This window comes from Cannabis sativa, chromosome 9, assembly GCF_029168945.1.
Source record: "Cannabis sativa cultivar Pink pepper isolate KNU-18-1 chromosome 9, ASM2916894v1, whole genome shotgun sequence".
Taxonomy (NCBI): domain Eukaryota; kingdom Viridiplantae; phylum Streptophyta; class Magnoliopsida; order Rosales; family Cannabaceae; genus Cannabis; species Cannabis sativa.
Window position 1 is genome coordinate 61,249,642 of NC_083609.1, and position 25,570 is coordinate 61,275,211.

The following is a 25,570-nucleotide window of genomic DNA, read 5'->3' on the forward strand; positions in this document are numbered from 1 at the left end:
GTGCTAGGCACTACTAGTGCCTTATAGCAATACTCTTTTTTCAGTGTCATAATATTTTTGACGCAATTAAGTATCAAGTCTGATAATAACAATCCACCACCATTATCCATGTAATTAATGTTAAAGTGTTATTATATATATGTGCACTTAGATATATGGCTCGAGATTTTCAACCATTAAAGATTAAACAAAAGAATATTGACACTAGTCCACTAGTGATATATATATAAGGGAATGAGTTAGGAAAAATGAATTTCAAGTTTTTTATTTTATTAATCTAACTTTAATTTATTCTTATTTTTTTGTGTTTAGCGATTAATTTTCTTACTCTATGCTAATAATTAATTATGTAGATCACAATGTAAATTAATTAATTTGTGTATTTGATCAAGAACGGATCGTATTTCGAATTAATCAAAACTTAAATAATAAAGTAATTAAATACTGAATTTCAAATAGAAAAAACTCATTAAATTAAAAAACATCACATGCATGGATTGGATCAATACATAGTTTATACTATTTTGAATTCTATATGTTTTTTTTTTTAACTGAAATCCACAATGTAGGTTCTCTGCATTTTCTTGTTTTAGTAATGCTACAATATGGTAAATGTTAGTCACTAATTTTTTTATGATCAAATTATATATATAGAAAAAACTATATTTAATTACCCGCTAAATTTTACTTGTATACTAGTTATAGTATTTTATATATGGTAGTATCTTTCAAAATTAAGACCTTTTTTCATTATAAATAAGTAAAAATTATATTTTATAGATGAAATAAATCATAATAACACCATAATATTGCAAAAATTAATTAATAATAGAATTTATTTTAAAAGTAAAAAAAATCATAACAATGAAAAAGCATGAAACTAGCTAGTATAGAGAAACATTAAACTTTAAAAAAAATATCGAGACAAGGTCAACATCCAATTCTGTTATTATTTTTTCAACATCCAATCCGATCCTATATTTAATATAATAAAATAAATCCAATAATATAATAAATTAAATATTTAAAATACTTAAATGACATCATTATTAGTTAAGGCTAGAAAAGGCTTGAAAGTCATTATAAGTGCAATAAACTCGATAATATTTAGAATGAAGAAAACCATATGATCACCTGCACCAAATTAATTAAAATACAAAAATTAATTTAAATGGTCTAAGAGCTTGATAATATAGTAATAAGTTTACAAATAAAGAAGAATTAGTTATTGAAGCCATAAAAGGAGATTCAATTAGATAATTACCAGGGAGAAATAATGCATTTTGATGATTTTGTACCCAAGCAAATCTGAAATAAATAAATAAATAAAGAGGAAAATAAATAATAATTATTAGCTTCACTATGAGATAATAAGTTATGTTGATCAACAGTGCAATATTAAAACTTCAAACAAAATTAAAGAAATTAATTTAATAAATAAATTAAATTAATTATAACTAATTAAGCAAGACTTAATTTTAAATTTAACTGCTGATCATATAGTAATATTTCATATATGGTTATATGGATAAAAACTTACATGGCACCTCCGCCAGCCGGACCGGCCGCTTTGAATAGAGACATTGCCGCCATAGACATGCCATTTGCAGCTCCTCTTTGGCTTTGACCCTTCAAACAAAAATTCATCATTTTCCCAATAATAAAACTTACTAACTTTAACTTAATTTGAAATGTTAATTATTAGATTAAACATACAAATTTCATACATGTATTTAGCAAAGTAAGAGAGAAAAATTACCACAGCTTTGTTTTGTAGTAGAAATAATCCTGTTGTAATACATATCTAATCATGTTTTAACAAATAAAAAAAAATTAGTTAAGCCAGTAATTAATATTGCCTAATAATTTCAAGAATAATTAGTAAAAGGTGTTAAGAACTTTTGGGAGTGGGTCAAAAATTTTCTATGTAAAATAGCATATCGAAATTTTTTAATGCAGAGTATATATTTCGATGTTGACATTTAGCAAAATAAATAATAAAAAAAATATATATTTTAGTATCAAATCTTTATTAATATTTGAAAACAAGTTAAAATGTATGGAATTATACAAGAAAGTAAATTAAAATTGAAAAAAAATACTTACTGAAACTAAATTTTTTAAGACAACTGCAAGATCAACTAATAGAGTGAGTGTGAGTCCGGAAAGCTTTGCTATAAAAGGGTAACTTGATAGCAAAGCTATTGTGATGACCTTAATAAATAATTATTAGCAAGAAATAAAAGAAAATTATTAGAATATAATAAAATTTAAAATATATATAGATGAAGAGTACTTTTAGAGAGAGACATACAGCTCCAATTCTTGCCAAGTGTACAGGTCCAAAAATCCTCTCAATTGGAGGGTACAAAAATAGTTGAAACACAAGCATAACAAACCCTAGAAAATAATAACAACAATAAAATGTTATTAAAACAATTGTTTTAGTTAAGAGAATCATATGCAATTTTACATACTAAATTCATGTCATACATGTTATTAGTTGTTTGCTAAGACATTGTCTCAAAATAAATTACTAGTCTTATATTTAGACAAACATGTAACATATTTACCCTAAATTTACGAGAGTAAAATATGATATTCTATTATACAATATTATTATATAAACGAAATAATATTATCTTTTTACAATTTGAAAACAAATAATATTTTTGTATGAGAAAGATAGCTGTCTTAGGTATAGATTTAGTCTAGGTAAGAGTGGATTTGGGTATTAGCGAGTCTATTTCTCAAAATTTTACAAATTATCATATTTTTTCCCATATATTCATATAATGTATAACAGTTTTGGGCCTTGTATTTAGGTGGGTCCTAGACATGGGCTTAGCCCACCTTAATGCGTAATCGACTTGAAATAATTACATAAAAGATCCTAAGATATCTAAAAAATATAAAGTGGTAGTGTACCTGCAAGGGCAAGAATTTCACCAATATCATCACTTGAATAGCTTAGCCCTCCATACTTCTTAGGACTAACAGCCCATAATGGAAAAATCTAACAAAATTGAGATTTAATGATGAATTAATTTGATCAAATTTATAATGGAAGAATTTTTCATTATTTAGTTAGTTTAATTACCTCTACATAAGCCATGTCATGAAGTTGGAAAACACAATAGAGCATAATAGATGACATTAATGGCCAATTCTTTAAAAGACTTTGTTTTGATTTTTTCTCATCTTCTTCCAATAAATCTTCTTTTGGACCATCATAATTTTCTTTTTCTTCATCATTTTTAGTATGAAAGTGAAGTGTTTCCTGTAAAAATATATAATCATCCATAATTAATAACATTATTAATAAACATGAAAATCATCATCATCACCATTATTATTATAATTATTAATGAACATACCGGTAACCATTGGCCCAAAAAAGTTACAATCAAAGCAAATACTGATATGAACAAGCTAGGTAGAAAGTATGGAAACCTGTCATTATTAATTTCACAATATTTTATTTATTTTAACCACAAACAAAAAACAATTTAAAAAAAAATTGAAATTAATTCTTACCTCCCAAATATAGATTCTTTAGAGAATATTTCTGGGAATTTCTCTGCAGGCTATAATTCAATTTTATCATTAAAATGAAAAAAAAAAAATCATTGTGGATTTATATAATGAATTTGGTTTCATTTTATAAAATTAGTGTTATTATAAAGAAAAAAATAATAATAAGAAGAAGAATTTTGTATACCTGTGCTAGGAAACCTCCAAGAGCTGGACCAATTACTAATCCAATCCCCCAAGCTGTGCTAAGCTGAAAATTAATTATTATTTCTCTTATTAATTATTTAAAAATTAAGTTTACAAACACTCCTTATTTTATACAGTGGTATTAATTCAAACAAATTAACAAAAGGTATGGCTAATTATAGGATTTTTTATCTGAATTTTGACATATACTAAATTATACTTTAAATTTTTCACCATTAATTAAAAACTCTCCTAAACTATTGAAATTGTAAGATTCAAAGAATTATGTCTAATTTCATTCAAAATTAATAATGTGACGATGTCTTTGTATCAAATTATGCTCCCCGAATTTTAATATGTACTGAATCATGTTTCTCGAATTTTGACATGTACCAAAAATTGTACCTCTTGAATTTTCATTCACATCAACTTTTCATTGGATAAAAGTTCATGAATTCAACAATCTCAATAGTTAAAAAAAAAATTAACGATTGAAAAATTAATTAAAGGTGTATTATAATTTAGTACATGTCAAAGTTTATAAGAGAAAATCATAATTAACCTATATATGAATGTATGTGTATATATAACTTCTTACCATTGATATTCCCAAAGCTTGATATTCTTTACGGCAAATTTCTGAAATATATGCCTACAAGAAAATTACATTATTAAAATTAATACATGCATATGAATTGAAACATATCAAACCAAAATAAAAATGAAGAGCATAATAATGTAATATTTGTACCATCATAGAACCAAGTATTCCACACATACTTCCAAGGAGAAATCTTGTTGAAAGTGCCATCCAATAGTTTATACTAAGCCCAAAAAATGTGTTGAAAATTACCCTATAATCATCATCATCATAATACATATATAAGAAAAATTGTTAACACTTTAAATTAAAATCATTTTATAAAAACTCATAAAAATACTAACACTGCAATTATGCCACAAAGCATAACCGGTTTGCGACCATATCGATCAGCAGTTATTCCCCAAAGAATAGAAGTGAGACCTCTTCCTAACAAGAATGCACATCCTTCAAACCAAAAATTAACACAAATAATTACTTAATTAATCATATAATCCATTTAAATTTGTTTTTAATCGAATCATACACTTAATATTTAATCTTTTATATATTAATATTAATACGTATTTAATTACCTAGAAAGCCAGCATAATAACCAATGTCTTCTTCTTTTTTTGCAATACCGAAATCCCTTATCTAATTAATAAAAACATCAATTTGATAATCATGAATAATCAAACATATACTATAAATTAATTAAAATAATTTCAAACAAAAATAAATAAATAAACTTATATACTCACCATGAAATACATGAAAGGGAACATTGATGTTATTGGCAAAGCTGCGAAAAATTAACAACAAATCAAAAAGCGATATTATAGGGAAATTTACATGGTATACTAACTTTTGCCATTTTCTTACAAAACTACTGTCAGGCGGTATTTTTTACTTTTTTACTATGTTTTTCTATAAGTTTCATACTGTAGTATACTGTGTTAAGTTTTCACTAGTATTCTACTGGTGTTTTACTGGTGTTCTACTGTTGTTTTGAGTTGTTCTGCTCTGTGTTTTACTGGTGTTTTATAAAAACACAGCATTTTTGAAAATTTTTCCGTGTGATAGTATTTTTGTAAAAGTTAACCGAAATTTCAGTATTTTTGTAAGTTTCCCATATTATATCATACTCAGGATCGGGTCAAGAGTACGGCCCACGCCTAAGGCCCCCAACCAGGCCCAAAACATTCTTTAATAAATATGCCTTATTTTTTTTTTCAAATACCATATTTTGTATTTTTACCATTATTTATTGAAAAATATAATTATTTTCTAAAAAAATACATAATTTATTATTTAAAATATTACATTTGATATTTTATAAAAATAAAAACCCAATTATATTTTCAAGATATTGTATTTTAAAATTTTACCACTATATATACAAAAAAAAAACACAAATTTTTTCATATAAAAAAATCCAAACAATTTTTTTTTGCACAAAACACTTAATTAGCTTGAGACGGCCTAGTCATACTAAGGTGAAACAATATTTCTTATTTTTGTCTATGCAATTAAGTATCGGATCTCATATAGTTTAATATACTAACTTTTATAGAATATTGTTAATCAATCGCAAGGTGACACGTCTAGAAAGTGCTAGGCACCATTGGTGCCCAATAGCAACGATCTTAAATCAAGCATTAATATAGAGTATCATTCTTTATTTTGGAGTTGTAATTTGCCTCCATTTTAGAGTTACATGCCAAAATGCATATGGAAATCGAACTTATTTCAAGAGTATTTTTGAAGTTTCAAAATCTAAAAGTTACTTTTAAAATCTCAAAAAACCAATCAACTCTTTTACATTCTCACTATTGAAAACACAAAAAAAACCCTAAAAGCTCAACAACACTAAATAACATCACTTGACTGGTTTTGAGAAAAAAAAAATAATATAAACCAAACAAGTACTATGTCAAAAAGCATGAAGTTCCATCCAAAAAAACAAATGTAAATGCCATCCATACAAATTAATCTCTACTAAATTAAGTCGCATATGCTTGAAATTCAAGAATTATTGTTTTCATATCACCGTCGAAGTAACTTTCTTGTATATATAGTGTAATATATTTGGCAAAAAGGAAAAATAATGTTAAAATGGAAGAGAGAAAGAGAGAGAAACCTGCAGCTAGGGCTAGAAGAAAAACAAAGAACAAATGCTTGAAAGGAATGGTAGAATTTGATTTCTTCATGTTATCAACAATGCAACCCGGGCACTTTTCATCGTAGTAACCCCTTTCTTCTTCTTCTTCTTCCTTCTTCACTAGTAACAGTACTTCTCTATTACTCTCTTCACTATCCATTCTTTTTTTTGAAAAAATTACTTAATTGTTTATTACAATATATCACCAGTACTACTCTTATATAAATAGAATATTCAAGTGTGACATGTAACGTATTTTTATTTTATAATATATAAATATATTTATGTTCTTAATGAGGACAATATTAATTACCTGTTTTTGGTAATAAAACAAATTGTAACACACACACACACGAGAACCTTACATATAAGTTTTTGACAACTTTGTTTCTCTTTGTGATTTTTTCTTTACAGCAAATAAAAACTGGCATTTTTTAGAAATATTAGGATATTTCCTTAGTGGCAATATTAATCATCTGTTTTTTTTTGGCTGTAAAGTTTTTCTTTTTAATCATTCATATTAGTCAAGTTTGAAGAGGTATTATAATTAATATTGTATTCGTTGATTAATTAAGAATGACTGAGAAGATAAAGATAAGAAGAAGAGTGATGATAATTAACATTACGTTTTATTTTCTTGGTTTATTTCATTTTTCAAATGTTAATAGTATCATTCTTTTTTTTCTATTATTAATTTATTGTTTTTTTTTCAGTTTTTATTACAAAATGGCCATATACTTAGTAATTGTCAAAATATTTATTTATTCATGTATTAAATAAATCAATCTAATTTTTTGCAATGATAAATAAATCTAATTGAAACCTCTATTTTGAACAAGTTGTATTAGTAATTGCAAGTGTAAAACGAAGTTAACAACAATTTTAAAATAAAATTTACATTGATAATAAACTCCTTAATTTGACTCTTCAATGATATGTCTTATCATGAACTTCTTAGGTTGGATGTGGACCATAATTATATGAATATTAATCACCTAACCATATATATTCCCTTGTTTTTTTATCTATCACAATTAATTCATATCATAAAACTCTATAGTAAGATGAATGAGTGGTATCAGAATAAATATAAATACCTTAAAAAATCCACACACACGATCGATTAGGGAATCATAAGGTAAACACACACAAAAGGTAAAGTGTGATTGTCCGTAGTCCCGTGATCCGTAAGTAGAATTACCGCGTAAGCTATGCAATCCCATGTTGCCTGAGTAAGGTTAAGTGTGATGATTTTGAGACTGTATAGGTTTAGAAATGCACAGTTAAAGAAGACTTAAATGGATTATGAGTACTACCTATGTCAACAAGGTACATCTTGTTTTCTAGTAACCCATCACTTAAAAACTCTAAAGTTAATCGTGCTTGACTTAGAGTAATTTTAGAATAGGTAATCTCTTGAGAAATTTTTTTAAGAAGGCGTGCCAGTAAGAACAAAGTACGATGAAAACACTCATGTTGGTTTGTAAAACCTGTCATCATTCCAGAAAGCAACCAGAATAACACACCCATATATAAAAACAATCAATTTGTGAGGGAAGACCCAATAGAAACTTGAAGCGAGACGTTATACACAAAGATCCCCCAACTCGCTCTAATTTTTTATTTTTTAATTCCAAACCCAAATTAATCCACATTACAAAACTATTTTATTCTGTCATGTCATTTTCTTCCTATCAAATTGATGAAGAGATTTACCAATCTATCCTTAACAAATTCTCCCATACAAAACAAAGTGTATGTTTGTCATATTGTCATATGCCATTAAATAAATGTGACAATATGACAAAAACCATTGTATGATATGCAAGATTAACAAAAAAAAAAACAATTTACTAAGAAAATTTACCATAAAATACAAAAGGCACAAATTCATGGCCTTAAAACCAATTGCACACACATAGATTGAGATTTGTACAAGATGCAAAAATAACAAATAAGTTGCAAGTAGGAAAGTACAACAAGCTTATATACATTTGAATTGAAAGTGAGGAGATAGATGACCAAATCTATCTTCTAAGTCTAAGTGGGAGAATCTTAATTTGTTCATTCTGATTTAGTCTTGCTGCTACTAACAACTTTCTCTTCTTTTTGTGGAAACACTAACTTGAATGTCCATACTGCGAGTAGAGTCGCCTCTATTGGGGCAAGCCAGTAGACAAGAATATGTTCCTTGGTAATATGATCACCGCGAGCATAAGCCCAACCGAGTACCTATGTAAAGTCAAGCAAACTCATTCAATATATCTATCAATAAATATGTTTCTAAGCAACAAAGATAAGAAGAGTGTTAGGTACTTACAGAAGCTGGATTCATGCAACCGCCGGTCAGATCAGAGCCGAGTATATGAAGAGCTAACTTGGAGACACTTGAGATCCATGTCTTCATGAAGAAACTACCTGGGATTTTTCTTGCAAGTCCTAGAGAGATAGTTACTATTGCAAAAGTGAGAAGGCCTTCTGTTAATGCGCCTCGATGGATATCAACGTTCAAACGTGGCCCAAGACCTATTTCGGGAAATGTTGCAATTATGAACCTCACCCCAGTAATGGATCCAAGAATCTGCATGGGAAAAGGAACAAAAATATAAATGGAAAGACATTCATGAAAAGTATGGAACCACTCAATCATTGGTGCTTGTTAGGAACTAACAACATAAACAAAGAATAGAACTCAAACATATTATTAGCAACTCTGTTAAGTTTCAGAGAATGGATAAGAAATTCAAACATATATGCATCAAAATATCAACTCCAACTATAATTCAGTGTCCATGATTTTCTTTTAAAACAATTATAAGTTGCATTTTGGGGAAAAGTACATAAACAAAACAAAAACAAAAGATCTCTAGCAAACAGCCAGTCACTTCCTTATAAACACAAGCTTATATGTGTTCATTTTGGTCCTATGGTTAACAATCCAGCCCCTCATCTATCTTTCCAAAGAGAGCACAAATGAAATTTTGTCCTACTATGACCATCGAAATAGATTTGAATATTTGGCATATTGATACAACCACATGGATAGAACTTACTCCCAAAAGCTAGCCTAAAAGACGGAGGAGTGCCCAAGTAGTTATATACTACTAACCAATCTTATATTTAGTTACTGTAGGATCCTAACAATACACCCCTAAAGGAGGGGACATCCATAGTGACCTACTCTACGCAGGCCCTATCCTAGGCTCAAGCAGGCTAGGTCCGTGCCTAGGACCCACCCAAACTCAGGGCCCAAAATTATTATAAAGATATATGAATATGTAGAAAGAAAAAAAAATGGTAATTATGAATATTGTAAAATAGGCTGAATAATGCATAAACCCACCACATTACCCAAAGCCATTTCTTAGGTCCATTAAATGTCAGGGTCGGCCCTGGCCCTGACTCTACAGTGACTAACTTTGGGCCTAATCCACAGGTCACCCCTTCCGCTCTGATGCCATTTGACATAAACACTAGGGGTAGAATTCATTCCCAAAAGTTAGACTAAGAGAGGAGGGAGTGCCCAAGTAGTTATATACTACTAACCAATCTCATACTTGGTCAATGCGGGATCCTAGCACAGATCCACAGCCATACCTTTGGCATGGCTTACACGTTGAAACCAATAGGGCATATGTATCTTAGACTCATCAAATGATCCTATGACTTTCTTTCATCTAGTTCCTAGTGATGATTAAGCATAAGATGACCTTACAGGCTTGCCCATGTTATGAAAAGAACTTGCCTAAGCATAATCACTAATGAAGAGTTATAAAACAAGATTGCCAATTCAAAACAAATTATTAGTTTTGTTATGAGTAATCCATATCTTGTAGATAATAAATCCATCTAAATCCCTAACTCATCTATAAATATGCATTAAATGTACTAACTTTCAATCTGTTGTAGCAAATATATCCACAAAAATGGGGTAATCAAATGTTAGCAACTAAAATTAGCAAATGAGATTAAAAATTCTAATACAGCTCTACAAAAAGTGGATAAAAGCTTAATGGAAACCACAATAAATAAGTAATCTTTAGACCAAATTACTTCCATAATTAAACATAAATTTCAGATAATCATATTCCACATAATAAAGCAATCAACTTTAAATATTGGAAACAAAAAAGATTGAAACTTTGAGTAATCAATGAAACCCAAACAATTAATTCCCAAATCTCATTTCAAAAACCATAAATCAAACAAAACCCATAACTGAAAATACCTGAGTAGGGATTCTAGCCCCAACAGTGAAGAGAAAACGACCAAAATCTCCAGAAATTGCAGAAGACAATACAGTAAGAGGATTATAAGCCCCACCATTGGTGAGCTTAGCCAAATAAGCAAAAAAGAACATATTGATAATGGAAAGAGAACATTTGATGACCTCTCCAATGGGTTCATGTCCTAAATCCAAAAAAGTGTAAACAAAGATCTTAATGAGAACCCCTGACCAGACCCACATGAATGAGACCAAGAAATCTGACAAGAGCAAAGCAAATGAAGCCATTGGGGATACAGAGTTTGATTCTGAGGACCCTTTTGGGAATGGGAATTGGAATGGTTATGGTGAGATTGATTGAGGCGTGGAGACTGAGTCCATTTGGGTTGGCTGAGGAAGAGGAAGAAGAAGAAGAAGACATTGATTTATATATTTGGTTAAGAAAGGAAAGCATAAAGGAGAGGAAAGAGGAGAATAAGTAATAGGAAATTTCTGTTATGTTTGTTTTTTTTAATATTATTATTATATTATTATTATTATTATTTTAAGGTTATTTAGGATTTTTGTTCATTATCACTTAAGTATTATATTGTTTTTTTGAATTTTTTAACCTATAAAAAAATAGTTTCTTAATTATTTACAATATTGTAAAATGATTAACACTATGTCTAATTTAAAATTAAGAGAAAAAAATGTGTATTTTTTAGAAATTCTTAAGCAAAAAATTAATTAATGATTTTTAAAAAAAATTAAATTATTTTTTAAATTAATTGACGTTGACTAATAATTTAAATTATATGTGATCATTTTATTTGGTAAATATGTAACAAAATGAACTAATTGCTGAAAAATTTAAAAAGCACAATCATGCATAAATAAAAAAAAAAAAAACCTAAATAGGGTTGTTATAAATAGTAATATTATATGTTTATGTGGACACCCAATAGGCCAATTATTAAATAACTAATGTTTGTTCAAAATTGAAAAAAAAAAATCAATATAATAATGTTTTTGTTATTATTATATTATTTGTTTTTTGGACAGTAAAGTGTATGTCTTATTGTAAGATTCTTTTATGTATATTTGTTTGTTTCACCTTAGATATTTTAAGCTATAGATAATAAAGTACAACAAGCCACATGCATGTGACATTTTACAAAATTAAGTAAAATATTAAATTAAAAAATTATATTCAATGAATTATTTGCATATGATTCACTAAATCTCAAAATTAGGGATAATTATAGTATATTATTTAAATAGATGTTTTAGTAAATTTTTTATCTGATTTAGCATTTAGTAAAAATTTGTTAGTTTTATTTTTATTTCTTTATATTATTGGCTTTTATAATTAAATAGGGTCATTTATAATTTCTTTTAAAATTTCAAATAGTTTATAACACTAAAATTAAGGTTTAAATATTTTATTACACCTATAACTATTATTTTTTACACGTACAGTAAATAATTGTTTGAATTTTATTTTTAATGCTGTAAATTATTTAAATTTTTTTAAAAGAATTTTACATGTTGAATTAGTATAGTCCATTTTTGGGATAGTTTTAGAAGATGTAGCATGTTTGAGTAAGATTTTTATTATTATTCTTTTGTGCATTTTAACAAAATAGTAAATTTTTTGGTCCATTCACTTGCTCACCTTACTTATCAATGTGTCTTTGGTAAATATGCTGACTTACTTTTTCAGTTTATTTTAAGGTAATTGAGAGCAAAATTCTTTATGTTTTAATTTCTTACTTTTAATTTCTTGATTTTTTTGTGGTAATATTTTATTTTTAAAATTGAGACACTAATTAAATTTTACTGTTAAATATTAATTGAATTGTCAATGTATATACTTGTGTATTCGTAATATTTTTATTATTATGTGTACATAGGTATTCACAGTGGCAATTTCTATTGACATTTAATAATAAAATTTAATTATCATCTCAAAATTTTAAACAAAAAATAAACTTAAGGGTGTATTGCCACAAAGCAAATAAAAAAATTAAGTGTATAAAATTAAACCATAAAAAAAATTTGCTGCTAATTCCCTTTATTTTATTGAGCATTTCTATTAAGCACCAGTGGTGACCAACACCTTTTATATGTTGCACTTTACGGTTGATTAGCGATATTTCTTAAAAGTTATTTTCTTAAGTTATATGGGACTTGATACTTAATTATACCAATATCGATATGACACTGAGAAAGTGCTAGGCACCCGTGGTGTCTTTCAACATTTCTCTATTTTATTAGAGCATTGTTATTGGACATCAGTGGTGCCTAGCCCTTCTAGAGGTGGGGCCCTACGATTGATTAATGATATTTCCTAAAAGCTATGAAACTCGATACTTAATTGCATCAATAGCGATATGACACTTAAGAATGTGCTACACAACCGTGATTCTTTTTAATATTATCAAATAATAATAAAATAAGAGCATTGTTATTTGGCACTAGTGGTGCTTAGTACTTTTTATAGGTGTCACCTTACAATTGATTAGCGATATTTTTTAAAAATTATTTTCTTAATAAGTTATATAAGAATCGATACTTAATTACACTAATAGCGGTATAACACCGAAGAGGGTGCCAGAAGAATGATATTTCTTAACATTTCTCTTAAAATAATTCAATAAATAATGACACGTGTCATTCTAAAGATAGATAGATAGAATGAACTAGGAAGAACTTAGAAGAAGAGGAAGTGGATATTGGATAAAGCTGCTAAGTTAGGCCAATGATTCTCTGCAGAGAATGACTTAAAACGACACTCCCCCAACGTCGTTTCATGGCTTCTCTGCCTTCTTCGGTTGCTGCTACTACACCAATCAATGGCGGCAACACTCCCAATAATCCCAAGCTCCATTCCTCTGACCTCAGAACACACTCCTCATCACTTTTTCCACCCACCCAAAACCCAAAGGTAACAACTTTAACTAAACTAAACTTTGAATTCATCATAATCAGTTCTTTCATGAATGTAAAAAACTGATCTTGATTGATTTTTGTTTTGTTTTATCTTCTGGGCAGAAAAGGGTGTCATCAGATTCCATTTCTAGTGACTTTCGTGAAGCACTTTCTGCCATTAGAGAAGATGCTTCTACTGAGTCATCTTACTATGTTGATCTTTTGAGAGAATGTATTGAGAAGAATTCAACTTCAGATGCTGAAATGGTTCATGCCCAGATCATAAAAAGGGGGATAATTCATAAAGATGTGTTTGTTTCAACTTTTTTAGTTAATGTTTATGTTAAATGTGGGAACTTGGGAAATGCTCGTAAACTGTTTGATAATTTGCCTGTAAGAAATGTTGTGGCTTGGACAACACTTATGACTGGTTATGTTAACAATTCAGAGCCAGAGCTTGCTATTAAAGTTTTTAGAGATATGTTGGAAGAGGGCTCTTATCCCACTAATTATACTCTTGGGATTGTTATAAATGCTTGTTCTTCATTGCAGTGGATCAATATGTGTGAGCAACTCCATGGTTATATGATCAAGTACCATATTGATTTTGACACTAGTATTGGTAACTCACTTTGTAGTTTATATGCAAAATCTGGGCATTTGAGTTCTGCTGTTAAAGTGTTTGAGAATATTAGAGAAAAGAATGTGATTTCATGGACTGCCATTATATCTGCTTTTAGTGATAATGGTGATGCTGCAGGTGGTTTGGGATATTTCATTCAGATGCTTTCTGAGGATATTCAGCCTAATGAGTTTACTCTTACTACTGTTTTGAGCCTTTGTTGTGTTATGTTGTCTTTTGGTATAGGAAGCCAGGTTCATTCTTTGAGCATCAAGCTTGGATTTGAATTGAATTTGCGAGTTAAGAATTCGATCATGTATTTGTACTTAAAAACTGGTAGGATTCAAGAGGCCGAAAGGCTTTTCGATGGGATGAATGTCAACAGTTTGGTTACTTGGAACTTAATGATTTCTGGCCATGCCCAAATGATGGAACATGAAGGTTGTAATCTTTCAGCATATGAAAGTGGAAACCAGGCACTAAACCTTTTCTCAAAATTGAACCGCTCGGGGATGAAACCTGATCTGTTCACCTTCTCGAGTGTCTTAACTGTGTGTGGAAGTTTGGTGGCCTTAGAACAAGGGGAACAAGTTCATGCTCAGACCATTAAATCTGGATTTCTTTCGGATGTAGTTGTTGGAACTGCACTCATTAGCATGTATAATAAATGTGGAAGCATTGAGAAAGCAAGTAAAGCTTTTGTTGAGATGTCTATAAGAACATTGATATCATGGACTTCAATGATTACAAGTTTGGCACATCACGGTAGGACTCAGCAAGCGTTGCAGCTGTTCGAGGATATGATACTCGCGGGAGTTAGACCGAACCAGATCACTTTTGTCGGTGTTTTATCAGCTTGTAGTCATGCAGGAATGGTTGAAGAAGCTCTTGGTTACTTTGAGATGATGAAAAAGCAATACAAAATTAAGCCAGTGATGGATCATTACGCCTGCATTGTTGGCATGTTTGTGAGATTGGGAAGATTAGATGAAGCTTTTGATTTCATCAAGAAGATGGATTTCGAACCCAGTGAGTTTATATGGTCAACTTTGGTTGCAGGGTGCAGAAGTCATGGAAATATGGAACTGGGATTTTATGCTGCTGAACAGTTACTGAAGCTTAATCCGAAACACACCGAGACTTATGGCTTGTTGTTGAACATGTACTGCGCCGAGAAAAGATGGAAAGATGTTTCCAAGGTGAAGAAAATGATGAAAGAAGAGAGAATTGAAAAAGTAAAGGATTGGAGCTGGATAAGTATTAAGGACAAAGTTTATTCATTTAAAGCTGATGACAAGTCTGATCATCATAGTGAAGATTTCCACAAATTTTTGGTGAATTTGACTGACCAAGCTAAGAGTTTGGGATATGAATCACTGAAAGATTTGGAGGTAACAGATGAGGAAGAAGTAGAGGAATCATCATCATCCTCTTCTACCACTTATCATAGTGAGAAGTTAGCACTTGCATTTGGGTTATTGAACACACCGAGTTCCGCACCGATAAGAGTGATCAAGAACTTCATAATGTGCAGAGATTGTCATAATTTTATTAAGACTGTTTCAGTACATACAGGTAGAGAAATAACCATAAGAGATAGCAGAAGCCTTCACAAAATTGTCAATGGGAAATGTTCATGTGGTGATTTTTGGTAGTCTTCTGTGATAACCTTTGTTATGATTCTTTGTATACTTGCTCTTTTGGCTGGTAAATAATCAAAAAAAAAAAAAAAAAAAAAAAAGCTCTGATTTTTAGTGTTCTTACATATTGAAAACTCACACAAGTAACCTGTGAAGAGATGGATTATGAAATAAATAATACACAAAAGATGTCATGTTAATAACACAAGTAAATCTTACTTATATAAACCTTTGATAATTGATAACATAGGGAATTTCTCTGTTTTGGCAAGTAAAATTCCAAATGAAATGACAGTAATCAATAAGAGTGCATTCAATTTCTACTTTCAAGCATTGCAATCTAGCAACCAGAATTTGGATCTTTCCAGGTATAAATAACATTATGCAGCACAGCACCAGAAATGTTATTCCAAAAAGCCAATTATGACATATTTTCCACCAAACATACAATACCTCTACTAGTCAATATCTGACCAAAGTTCTCTGAGATAACTCTTCCAAAGAAGAAATTCTTTGAAATAGAAGAATTAGGGAACAAAAACTTGTAATTCTACATAGTTGAAACAAAAGAACTGACGAAATTAATGTTTAATCCGCGCACAATTATTATTTAAACTGTTCTCTCTCTCTTTCTTCAAAAGATGTGTTGGTTTCGAAATACTGGAAATCAAATCTATGCAGCAGCAACCGCTTGTTTCTGAGCAAATCCAAAGCCCTTTTCAATGCTGGCCTTCAACTCTGGCTTAAGAGCTTCCAAAGCCTTTTGTTCGTACTCCGTCAACCCTTGAAGGTCTGATGGTATTAAAGCTTCAACACCATCTCTTCCAAGCTTAATTCGTGATGCAAAGAATGGAAGCTCGGTCAGATCAGACTGCACATAGGCACATTCATAGACATCACCGTCTCCATCAAGTGCACGAAGAGATGACTCGACAAATCTAGCTGCTGCATATGCCATCGACAAAGTTGCAGACCCTGCACCTGCTTTAGCCTCTACAACTTCTGTTCCCGCGTTTTGAATTCTAGCGGTTAGCTCTTGAATTTCTTCATCAGTGAAACTTACTGATGGTTTAGTCTTTGATAACAGCGGCAGAATAGTTATACCAGCATGTCCCCCCACAACCGGGACATCAACATCAATCAGTTTCAGGTTCTTTTTCTGAGCAACAAATGTATTGGCTCTCACAACATCGAGTGTAGAGACACCAAAAAGCTTTTTGGGATCGTAAACACCCTTCTGTTTAAGGATTTCTGCAGCAATCGGGACGGTTGAGTTGACTGGATTACTGATAATGTGGATAAAGGCATCAGGGCAGTTGTCAGCAACAGCCTCGATTAGTGTCTTTACTATACCGGCATTGATGTTGAATAGGTCATCACGAGTCATTCCAGGCTTTCTCGGAACTCCAGCAGGAATGACAACAACATTTACGCCTTTCAAACAATTGGCTAACTCACCATGTCCAGTGAAATCAATAACTTCAGAGGGTGTGTTGCAGTGACTAAGATCAGCAGCAACTCCTTTAACATTTGCTATATCATAAAGGTGTAGGGAAGAAACCAATGGAGACATCTTAATAAGAAGGGACAATGGCTGACCGATCCCTCCAGCAGCTCCAAGAACAGCTACTTTGTAAGAAGCTTGAGGCTGCAAGAGATTATAAGAATTTGACGAATTTGGGAATGCCTTTCGAGGTTTTAGAGCAAAAGAGCTTTGAAGAGCTGCACTGCTTTCCCTTCCTAGGAAAGATGATGATTCTGATTCAAATCTCACCGATCCAGCTGCCTTGAGACCAGTAAAACTCTGAAGCGAGTTATGCGCGTTGACCTTCAAAGCACAAGACTTCGAATTCGAAAGTGAGCTCATTCTTGAGCCATGGGAAGCAGTTGCCCCAAATGACAAGGTAGCTGCTGCTGATGTTGCTGCCATCTTAGACACTGTGATACATACAGGCATTCTTCTATTACAACAAATAAAATGTGGTTTATCTTACACATATAATCTTGAACATCCCTAAATTATAGAGTACAAATATGTATGCATCTAGAATACTCATAAAAAGCAATCTTTTTATTACAATCACTAAGCTAAGAACTGAGGTTTGCATATATAAATCAAAAAGCAAAAACTCAAACGCTCAATTGTACATATGTCAATTCATTTTAAAATCACCATTTTCATATTACAAAAACACACAAACTCACTACATTTCATTCAAAAAAAATCAGTTTTACTTATACCACCATTCAAATCTAACAGTATACTGCATTGAAAAATTACAAATTCAAAGCTATATTTTTTAATAAATCATGCTGCAATCCAATCGGGACATTTAGAGCGTGGACACAACCAGGATTAGAATTACAATTAAGAGCTTTTAGGCATAAAGAATTTGAAGATTAATTACAATAATAATAATAATAATTAAAAAAAATGGGTGTCATTATGAAACCACCAAAATATCGAAACATCAACTAAAAATGGCTTCTTGGGACGAAGAGAAGAGACTAAAGTACCGAAATTTAATCGGTCCCTGTAAATAAATATATCATAATCCATTTAAGAAAAGCTAGCAATTTTGAATCCTTTACTCGATTCCCATCTCTGTGTATATATTATTTCTCTTTTTTTCGAAATACAGGAACATCAACCAGATCCAAAACCATAAACAATGAATGAACAGTTACTCAAACAAAAATGAAAATCATAAGAAATGGAAGAAGAAACGAACCTTGAATGAAGATGTACTGAGATGAGACAACAACGTGAATCTGGAGATTGGAGAGAGAGAGTGAGTTGAGAGAGAGATGAGGGTTTGATATGTTAAGGTGTGTTTGGTGGTTAAGTAGTTTTTGTGGGAAAATCCGCCATTGCACTTATAATCACTATGCTTTGTTTGGTACAATAAATAGTTATAATTTTAATTTTGACTAATTTGTAACTTAAATATTAAATAAATATTTAAGTCTAATTTTTTACAGTAATAATACTTAAGTTATATTTTTAAAACTTAATAAAATATTTTCAGACGTTATTTTTTTATTGATATATTTAAAATAACTTATAAATAAAAAAAATTAATGACTTGGATTAATCAGGGAGTGCAGATACTTATAAAAATTATAAAGTTATAATTTAAGTATTATTACCATAAAAAAAATTAAACTTAAATATTTATTTAAACTGAGAGTTAATCTTAAGTATTAAACTGTAAATTACTATTTAATTATAACATTAATAAAAAAATTACACATTAATATCGTTTTAGATATTATAGACATAATTTAGTAGTTTTATAATATTTCTCATAAATAAAAAATCTTGAATTCGAATTTCTCTCCGTGTATATTAAAAAAAAATATATATATTTATATTTTGTTAAATAATAAAATAAATTATGTATATTTTAAAATAGTAAAAAATAATATTTTAAGCTTAATTGTGCTAATTTTAGTTATTTCTTTTTTGTTATATAAAAATAAATTTTATGTTGTGTAATATGTTATCTTACATTTGAATTTGTTTATACCAAACATAACATAAGATAGGGTAATTGGTAAAAGGGTGTAAGACACAGCCGCAAAGCAAATGTGAAAACAAAGAACAGAATCTACCGAATCTTGTCTCCATATTCCTCATTCAATCCCAGCCCTTCATTTTTCTCTTCATCTCACGGCTCTAATTAGCCCACCCCACCCACCAACCTTCCCACTCTTTTATTAAATTTATAATTGTTTCTATTTTAGTGAAATGAATATGAATATTATTAATAATAATAATATATAAATTTATTAATTAATTATAAATAAATTTAAATATAATATTAATTATTATAATCCTAAAATTAAAACTATTGAAATATGAAAATATATACAGTAATTTATTTATAGTGTGTAATATAAAATTTTAAATATTTATAAATAAACATGATATTAAATATTATTCAAAAATTATATAAATATAATTAGTAATTGCAAAACAAATAAAGTACGACTTTAAGACTGAATTTAAAAAATACAAGTCGACATAAGCAAAACATAGTACGAATTCGAACACCATACAAAAATTATATATTGTTGTTGTTTATGTCAATCTTAATGCATTGTGCTAAAACTAGGTCCCTCTTTCAACAAGTTTCAAGTTTCAACTGCTATAAAAATTCAACCTTTATAAAGAAAAACACCACTTTACAATCAAACTAACACAAAAAACTAATACACTCTCTTCTTAGGATGAGTTTGGAACCAACAAACAAGTAACAACCTTTTTTACTTTGACAGCCATACCATCATTCAATTCAACTCAAGCTCTTAAAACACACAATTTTCCGAGTTAGTTTAAAACCATCATCTCCTTTTACTCCTGCTCTTAGAGAACCTTGATTTGCTCGATTCATTAGGTGGTTTCCAGATGATATCGTCCAGATTGCCACAAAAACTCTTGTAAAACTGCACCACAGCATTATTGAATCCAATCATCTTATTTACCATCCAAATATTGAAATAAAAAATGATAACGAGAAAAACACCGACCTTGAGGTACTCGCTAGCATCTCCGGCTGCTTTTTGAATGTCCACCATAAAAAATGTTGGAGCAACTTCAAATATCTTTTGAAAAATAAAAGAAAAGAAAAAAGAATATCAGTATAATCAAATTAGAGATGATGGTGCCTGTAGTGTAAACTAAATTTCAATCTTTAACTTACTTCCATTATAACCGAGAACTGAGTATTCTTATCTGTTGTTGAGCCTTCCACTCTCATCTGCAAATGATCAATTTTTTTTAAGAACAAGACCGAAACAAAAAATCATTCCAAAGGTATTGAATCAGATATTGGTGAATGGTGTGGTAGCCCTTTTCTAGTTCTATGCAATTTTCATTGGTAACTAAAGACAATCCTATAATCCATGCAAGTGCACTTAGTGCCATATAGAACTGATGAATATAGATTGATGAAATCGAAACCGAGAAGTGGAATATAGAAAGGCCTTACCTTATAATTTCGAATGTGAGTCTTAAAACCCATTGATTGTGCAACAACTTCCATGCTCGATAAAACAACCTTTGCGGGCTTTTGCGAAACAAAGCGTGTTTGATATTTCATAGATTCCTAGAATTGAGAAACATAAAACTGAAACAAATTAAAAAGGACAAACATTTTGAGCTGCAGGTTCGATAAATCCATTATATGGAGCAGGCAACAAATATAATGAATCTGACACAAAATCCTACCTGGCCACGATCAAACAGTGTTGCAAGGTTTAATCCTTGAGATAAAATTATTAAGTCGAATGCATTGAGAATCAAAGGACCCATTTCTTCATTTCGACGTGGCTCGGTTTCCCTTTCTTCCTACATTTTCCATACATAACAAACTTATTAAATGAAAGGGAGAGAGACCCGAAATATCAGTTCATTAAAACTTCACAGATACAACACATCATGAAGAAGCAAGTATGAAATTGGATAAAACTACCGAAATTAAATTAGTGAAATTGGATATTCAGGATATGATGGATTATGAGATGATTTATAAAGATGGAACTTGGAAAAATTAGGTGCAGACAAGGATAATAAATGCTGGTAGTTGAATTAAAACAAGATGGATGTCACCGACCTCAGGAGGATCATCGAAAAAGGCATTCACATCATCCAGGTTTACATCTTCATATTCAAAAAGTCTAACAGAGACATAATTCTTCTTAAACCACTCGTCATCTCTGATCTGTTGAATTGTGATACGCTGCACGCATATTGGAGACATCAATGACAATCGAATTGAACAAGGTAACATCAATTAGCATATACTTTCCAAAAATTGAGTAAATAAAGGCAAGCTAAATGCTTTTTTAAATAACTGTGCTTACAGTAACAGGATTCGGGTCTAAAATTCTATATATCAAGGATTTGGCTCCAACCGGAAACCATGTTGGGCAAGAAAACTCGGCCCTCTCAATCTGCATAAATGGTTTAAAAAATTACATCTTTCACTTGCAATTATTCTAATACACAATCTAGAAGAAAACTAAGCATGATAATCGTAAAGTTGTTGCATGAATAAATTCATGCCTTACTGTAAAGAGTGGTGAGATCAAGCTCGTCAAATGGAAGGTATCCCGCCATAAGAACATAAAGGATAACTCCACATGACCAAACATCTGCTACAGCACCATCATAACCCTTGTGACCGAGTACCTGTAGAGTATCAAACCGAAAGATTGACACAATGAGAGCAGAAAAAGTGAACAGAATATCTTTCACTTTCAGTAAGTCAAATTTAGATGAGAAAGCAAGCGCCTTTAATGTATACTTCAGGTGCTACATAATTTGGAGTACCGCAGGTTGTCCGAAGGAGACTAACTCCCTGTAGACAAAACATACAAAGAAGAAAAATTAAGATTCATATCATCATCTTCAAAAACAATTCGTCTTCAAAGAATCTTACTTGTTCAGGCAAAGCACTCAAACCGAAATCTGAAATCTTCAAATTTCCTTGAGAATCAAGTAGAAGATTTTCAGGCTGTAGGGAAAAGTTAAAGACAGTAAGAATTCAATCTATGGAAAGAGAAATAAAAACCAACAATAACATTTCAGATGCCAAGCGACAATCACCTTTAGGTCCCTGTGATATACCCCCTTACTATGGCAATAATCGACACCATCGATAAGTTGTTGAAAGTATCTTCGAGAATCAGCTTCACTAAGACGTCCTTGTTGAGCCTACATAATCCAGGACTTTAAATTTTAACATATCACAGATTTTTCGAGTATAATCGAACTGCTGCTAACCTGGTGCAACAGCTGAAATTGAAATTAAACTACTTACTATTTTATCAAACAGTTCACCACCTGTAACATACTCCAAGATTATATAAATCTTAGTTCGACTTGCTAAAACCTGAATAAATGAGGACCAACCAATGCTTGTTATGGAAAAATTTCGACATCATGGAATATTAGGATAAACACTATAGAGTTCTTAAAAGAGTAAAGAAATGTATAACGAATTCCATGCCTCGAATAAACGCACAACATGAGGATGCCTAACGAGCTTCATTACCGATATCTCTCTCTTAATCTGCATAACAAGAACAATGTAGCATTACAACAGAAGAACAACTTACTCATCCTTGGTCATGCTTCTTTTAGAATCTATTACAAAATCTATTCTATGTTTACAATGTTGTTAGCAATACAATTAAATTCATTATCAGGAAGACAATTAGACTAATAATGCTGTGCTTTGCTGACAATTAGACTAAATTTAGCACTATGGCTATCTCAAAAGTCCCCAAATATATTGTCAAAGGTACCTCTTTCCATTCTAGGCAAGAAATTCTTACTGGTATACAAAATCTTGACCAATTAAAACATGATTTTCCACTCTGAGCAAACAACAGTAACATCTCATAATCAAATTTAAGTATATGAATCAGAGAGCAAACAACAATAACCCCTAATCACAGAAAAGTTGAGAAAAGAAAAACCATGACAATATTATTAGTACTAAGAGATTAATTGGGGAAAAGAGTTGAAAACCTGGTCAACCATCTTGTGTTTGATGATGGTATTTCGATCCAAAACTTTCATGGCCACACTCTCACCAGTCTCAGTATTCTGAGCAAACTTAACCTTAGCAAAAGTCCCTTCACCGATCGTCCTCCCAATCTCATACTTACCTACTTTTCTCACCACCATCTCTCTCTCTTTTTCTCTCTCTGCAACTAATATCTCTTATCAACAAAATCACACCATGACTGATACTATACCAAAGACTCAAACTTTATTTTTAAAAAACAATTAAATACAACAAAGTACAAAGGAACTTGTTGATCAAGCTTGGAAATTTACACCAAACCCAGTTGTAAAACTCAAAAGGGTATTCTGAATTTTCTACTGCGAAGAGAAAAGGAATGGAAAAAGGAACATGTTCCCCCAATTGGGGTTTGAAAATTGAAATTGGGTTAATGGGAAAAGAAGAAATTTGAGTTGTGGGGTTGAAAAAAGATTGAAACTTTGATAATTGGGTTAGGTGAGAAATGAAGATTTTGAGCTAAATCACCTTTTTTTCCCCTTTTGTAACTGAGGAATGTTTTTAATTATTAGCCGGAAAACATGTAAAAATGATTTCTTTATTCAATTTTCTATTTTATGAAGACAATCATTTTGTACTCTTTTTCTTTTCACTTTCTATTTTGGAATTATTTACTATTAAATTTTTTTGAGTGCATACTTATCCTTAAAAAAAATATCTTTACGTTGTAAAAAAAAAATAAAAAATCTCAAAATCCCATAAAAAAAAAATAAATTAAATAAAAATACTTTTTTTAAATAAAATTTCTATTAATAATTAATAAGTAAATGAGATATATCCTATTTCATCCTATTACATGCAGATATAAAAATATGTTAATTAAACAGTTTACATTAAATAAGATAAAAGTTCTAATAATATCTTGGAATTATTGCATAGAAAATATAAATTTTATTTACAAAAATACTTCCATAAGGTAAAGACAATATATATACATTTTATGTGACTTTAATTACCAAAATACCATTTACACTATCATCACTTACACAATCAAACGATGGTTGCAGGGTGGTTGCTGCGTGGTTGCGCGGTAGTTGCATCAGACGAAGGTATCAATCAGGCGATAGTTGCAGGGTGGTTGCTAGGTGGTTGGCTGAAGGTTGCATCAGACGAAGGTTTCAATCAGGCGATAGTTGCAGGGTGGTTGGCCGAAGGTTGCATCAGACGAAGGTTTCAATCAGATGAAAGTTTCTAGGTGGTTGCTAGGTAGTTGGCCGAAGGTTACATCAGATGCAGGTTTCAATCAAACGAAATAACTGTTAGCAAAATATTTATGCAACTGTTGTGAAACATTAAAAATCAAAACAATATTTCCACGTACATAACTTTATCTACATTTCTTTATGATTTAATATGAACAAATTCACCATTAGAAATTTGGAAAACAACAAAAAATACACTAAGATAAACATTTTACTATAGTATCGATGTAATTTTTTTGGATTATACTTGAGTTGGATTGTTTGGGAACTCCAGTTCAACTTTTTGAGATCTGTCTTTCATGGATCTAAAAATTGAAGTCAGGACATTAGTTTTATACAAACTAAACTGAATTTCTTGTTGAATTTTAGTTTCTTAGTAATTTTTCTATACTTTTTTTTTTATGAATTCGAAACAGCCCTTGTTTTGATTGATTTTGGTCGTCTTCTCAGGTGAAGTTGCTGGAAATAATAGTGGTTCTCTTTCTGGTTGAATTTTTATTTCGGTTGCATTGGGTTGCTGCGTAGTTGCGAATGGTTGCGCGATGGTTGCCCAGGAAGCATGGATCCTAGGTTGAAGGTGTGTGTAAGTGATATTTGTGTAATTTTTTTTATTTGGACTGTATATATGTTTATTTGGCCAGCTGAAAGTATATATTTTTGTAATATTGTTATTTTTTTATTAAAACTCAAAAAAAAAAATTAAATGATTCATAAACTGCTAAATATAAAATATCAAAATAATGTGAAGAACACTAAATTTATATCCCAAATGAACAAGTAGCATATCATACTTATCAATAATTATAAATATTCTGAATAATATAAAAAATATTAAATTTATACGATTATTTAATTAAATTTTTATTTTTTTATTTAAAATGCATGTACTTATGATGTGGTATTACCATT

General features: G+C 30.3%; 5 protein-coding genes across 14 annotated transcripts; 1 reads left to right on the forward strand and 4 right to left on the reverse strand.

Moving 5' to 3' along the window:
• Positions 1-796: 796 nt before the first annotated feature.
• On the reverse strand, positions 797-6,670 carry LOC115724043 (protein ZINC INDUCED FACILITATOR-LIKE 1-like). 6 transcript variants are annotated; one of them, XM_061104406.1, is made up of 17 exons: positions 6,444-6,670; positions 5,065-5,105; positions 4,897-4,957; positions 4,666-4,768; positions 4,472-4,574; positions 4,319-4,372; positions 3,722-3,784; positions 3,538-3,587; positions 3,378-3,453; positions 3,101-3,280; positions 2,929-3,016; positions 2,297-2,400; positions 2,107-2,214; positions 1,760-1,804; positions 1,541-1,629; positions 1,265-1,308; positions 800-1,134 (listed from the first exon to the last, which is right to left on the reverse strand). In XM_061104406.1, the coding sequence occupies exons 1-17, from the start codon at positions 6,622-6,624 to the stop codon at positions 1,034-1,036; spliced, it is 1,491 nt and encodes a 496-aa protein (XP_060960389.1). In that variant the 5' UTR covers positions 6,625-6,670; the 3' UTR covers positions 800-1,033. The 6 variants fall into 6 exon arrangements, with proteins under 6 accessions (XP_060960390.1, XP_060960389.1, XP_060960391.1 ...); XM_030653497.2 differs by having other exon boundaries at positions 806-1,134; positions 2,315-2,400; positions 6,444-6,669; XM_061104407.1 differs by lacking the exon at positions 1,760-1,804 and having other exon boundaries at positions 797-1,134.
• Positions 6,671-8,299: 1,629 nt separating this feature from the next.
• LOC115724212 (probable aquaporin SIP2-1) lies at positions 8,300-11,141 on the reverse strand. The gene is made up of 3 exons (XM_030653694.2): positions 10,693-11,141; positions 8,785-9,045; positions 8,300-8,696 (listed from the first exon to the last, which is right to left on the reverse strand). Exons 1-3 carry the CDS (start codon positions 10,975-10,977, stop codon positions 8,529-8,531), a joined length of 714 nt encoding a protein of 237 aa, XP_030509554.1. The 5' UTR covers positions 10,978-11,141; the 3' UTR covers positions 8,300-8,528.
• A 2,225-nt stretch (positions 11,142-13,366) lies between these two features.
• Positions 13,367-15,989, forward strand: LOC115723263 (putative pentatricopeptide repeat-containing protein At5g52630). 2 transcript variants are annotated; one of them, XM_030652703.2, is made up of 2 exons: positions 13,367-13,618; positions 13,726-15,989. In XM_030652703.2, the coding sequence occupies exons 1-2, from the start codon at positions 13,484-13,486 to the stop codon at positions 15,877-15,879; spliced, it is 2,289 nt and encodes a 762-aa protein (XP_030508563.2). In that variant the 5' UTR covers positions 13,367-13,483; the 3' UTR covers positions 15,880-15,989. The 2 variants fall into 2 exon arrangements, with proteins under 2 accessions (XP_030508563.2, XP_030508564.2); XM_030652704.2 differs by having other exon boundaries at positions 13,375-13,618; positions 13,731-15,989.
• A 244-nt stretch (positions 15,990-16,233) lies between these two features.
• On the reverse strand, positions 16,234-18,777 carry LOC115723265 (malate dehydrogenase, chloroplastic). Of its 2 annotated transcripts, none has more exons than XM_030652705.2 (2): positions 18,597-18,777; positions 16,234-17,802 (listed from the first exon to the last, which is right to left on the reverse strand). In XM_030652705.2, exon 2 carries the CDS (start codon positions 17,792-17,794, stop codon positions 16,538-16,540), a length of 1,257 nt encoding a protein of 418 aa, XP_030508565.1. In that variant the 5' UTR covers positions 17,795-17,802; positions 18,597-18,777; the 3' UTR covers positions 16,234-16,537. The 2 variants fall into 2 exon arrangements, with proteins under 2 accessions (XP_030508565.1, XP_060960396.1); XM_061104413.1 differs by having other exon boundaries at positions 16,234-17,825; positions 18,597-18,711.
• Positions 18,778-19,871: 1,094 nt separating this feature from the next.
• On the reverse strand, positions 19,872-23,998 carry LOC115722533 (CBL-interacting serine/threonine-protein kinase 8). Of its 3 annotated transcripts, XM_030651767.2 has the most exons (14): positions 23,405-23,998; positions 22,881-22,943; positions 22,692-22,763; positions 22,478-22,585; positions 22,311-22,385; positions 22,176-22,229; positions 21,935-22,060; positions 21,733-21,822; positions 21,483-21,608; positions 21,098-21,217; positions 20,859-20,975; positions 20,571-20,627; positions 20,398-20,472; positions 19,872-20,313 (listed from the first exon to the last, which is right to left on the reverse strand). In XM_030651767.2, exons 1-14 carry the CDS (start codon positions 23,561-23,563, stop codon positions 20,212-20,214), a joined length of 1,344 nt encoding a protein of 447 aa, XP_030507627.1. In that variant the 5' UTR covers positions 23,564-23,998; the 3' UTR covers positions 19,872-20,211. The 3 variants fall into 3 exon arrangements, with proteins under 3 accessions (XP_030507627.1, XP_060960394.1, XP_060960395.1); XM_061104411.1 differs by having other exon boundaries at positions 19,872-20,472; positions 23,405-23,994; XM_061104412.1 differs by lacking the exons at positions 19,872-20,313; positions 20,398-20,472; positions 20,571-20,627 and having other exon boundaries at positions 20,859-20,996; positions 23,405-23,994.
• Positions 23,999-25,570: the final 1,572 nt, after the last annotated feature.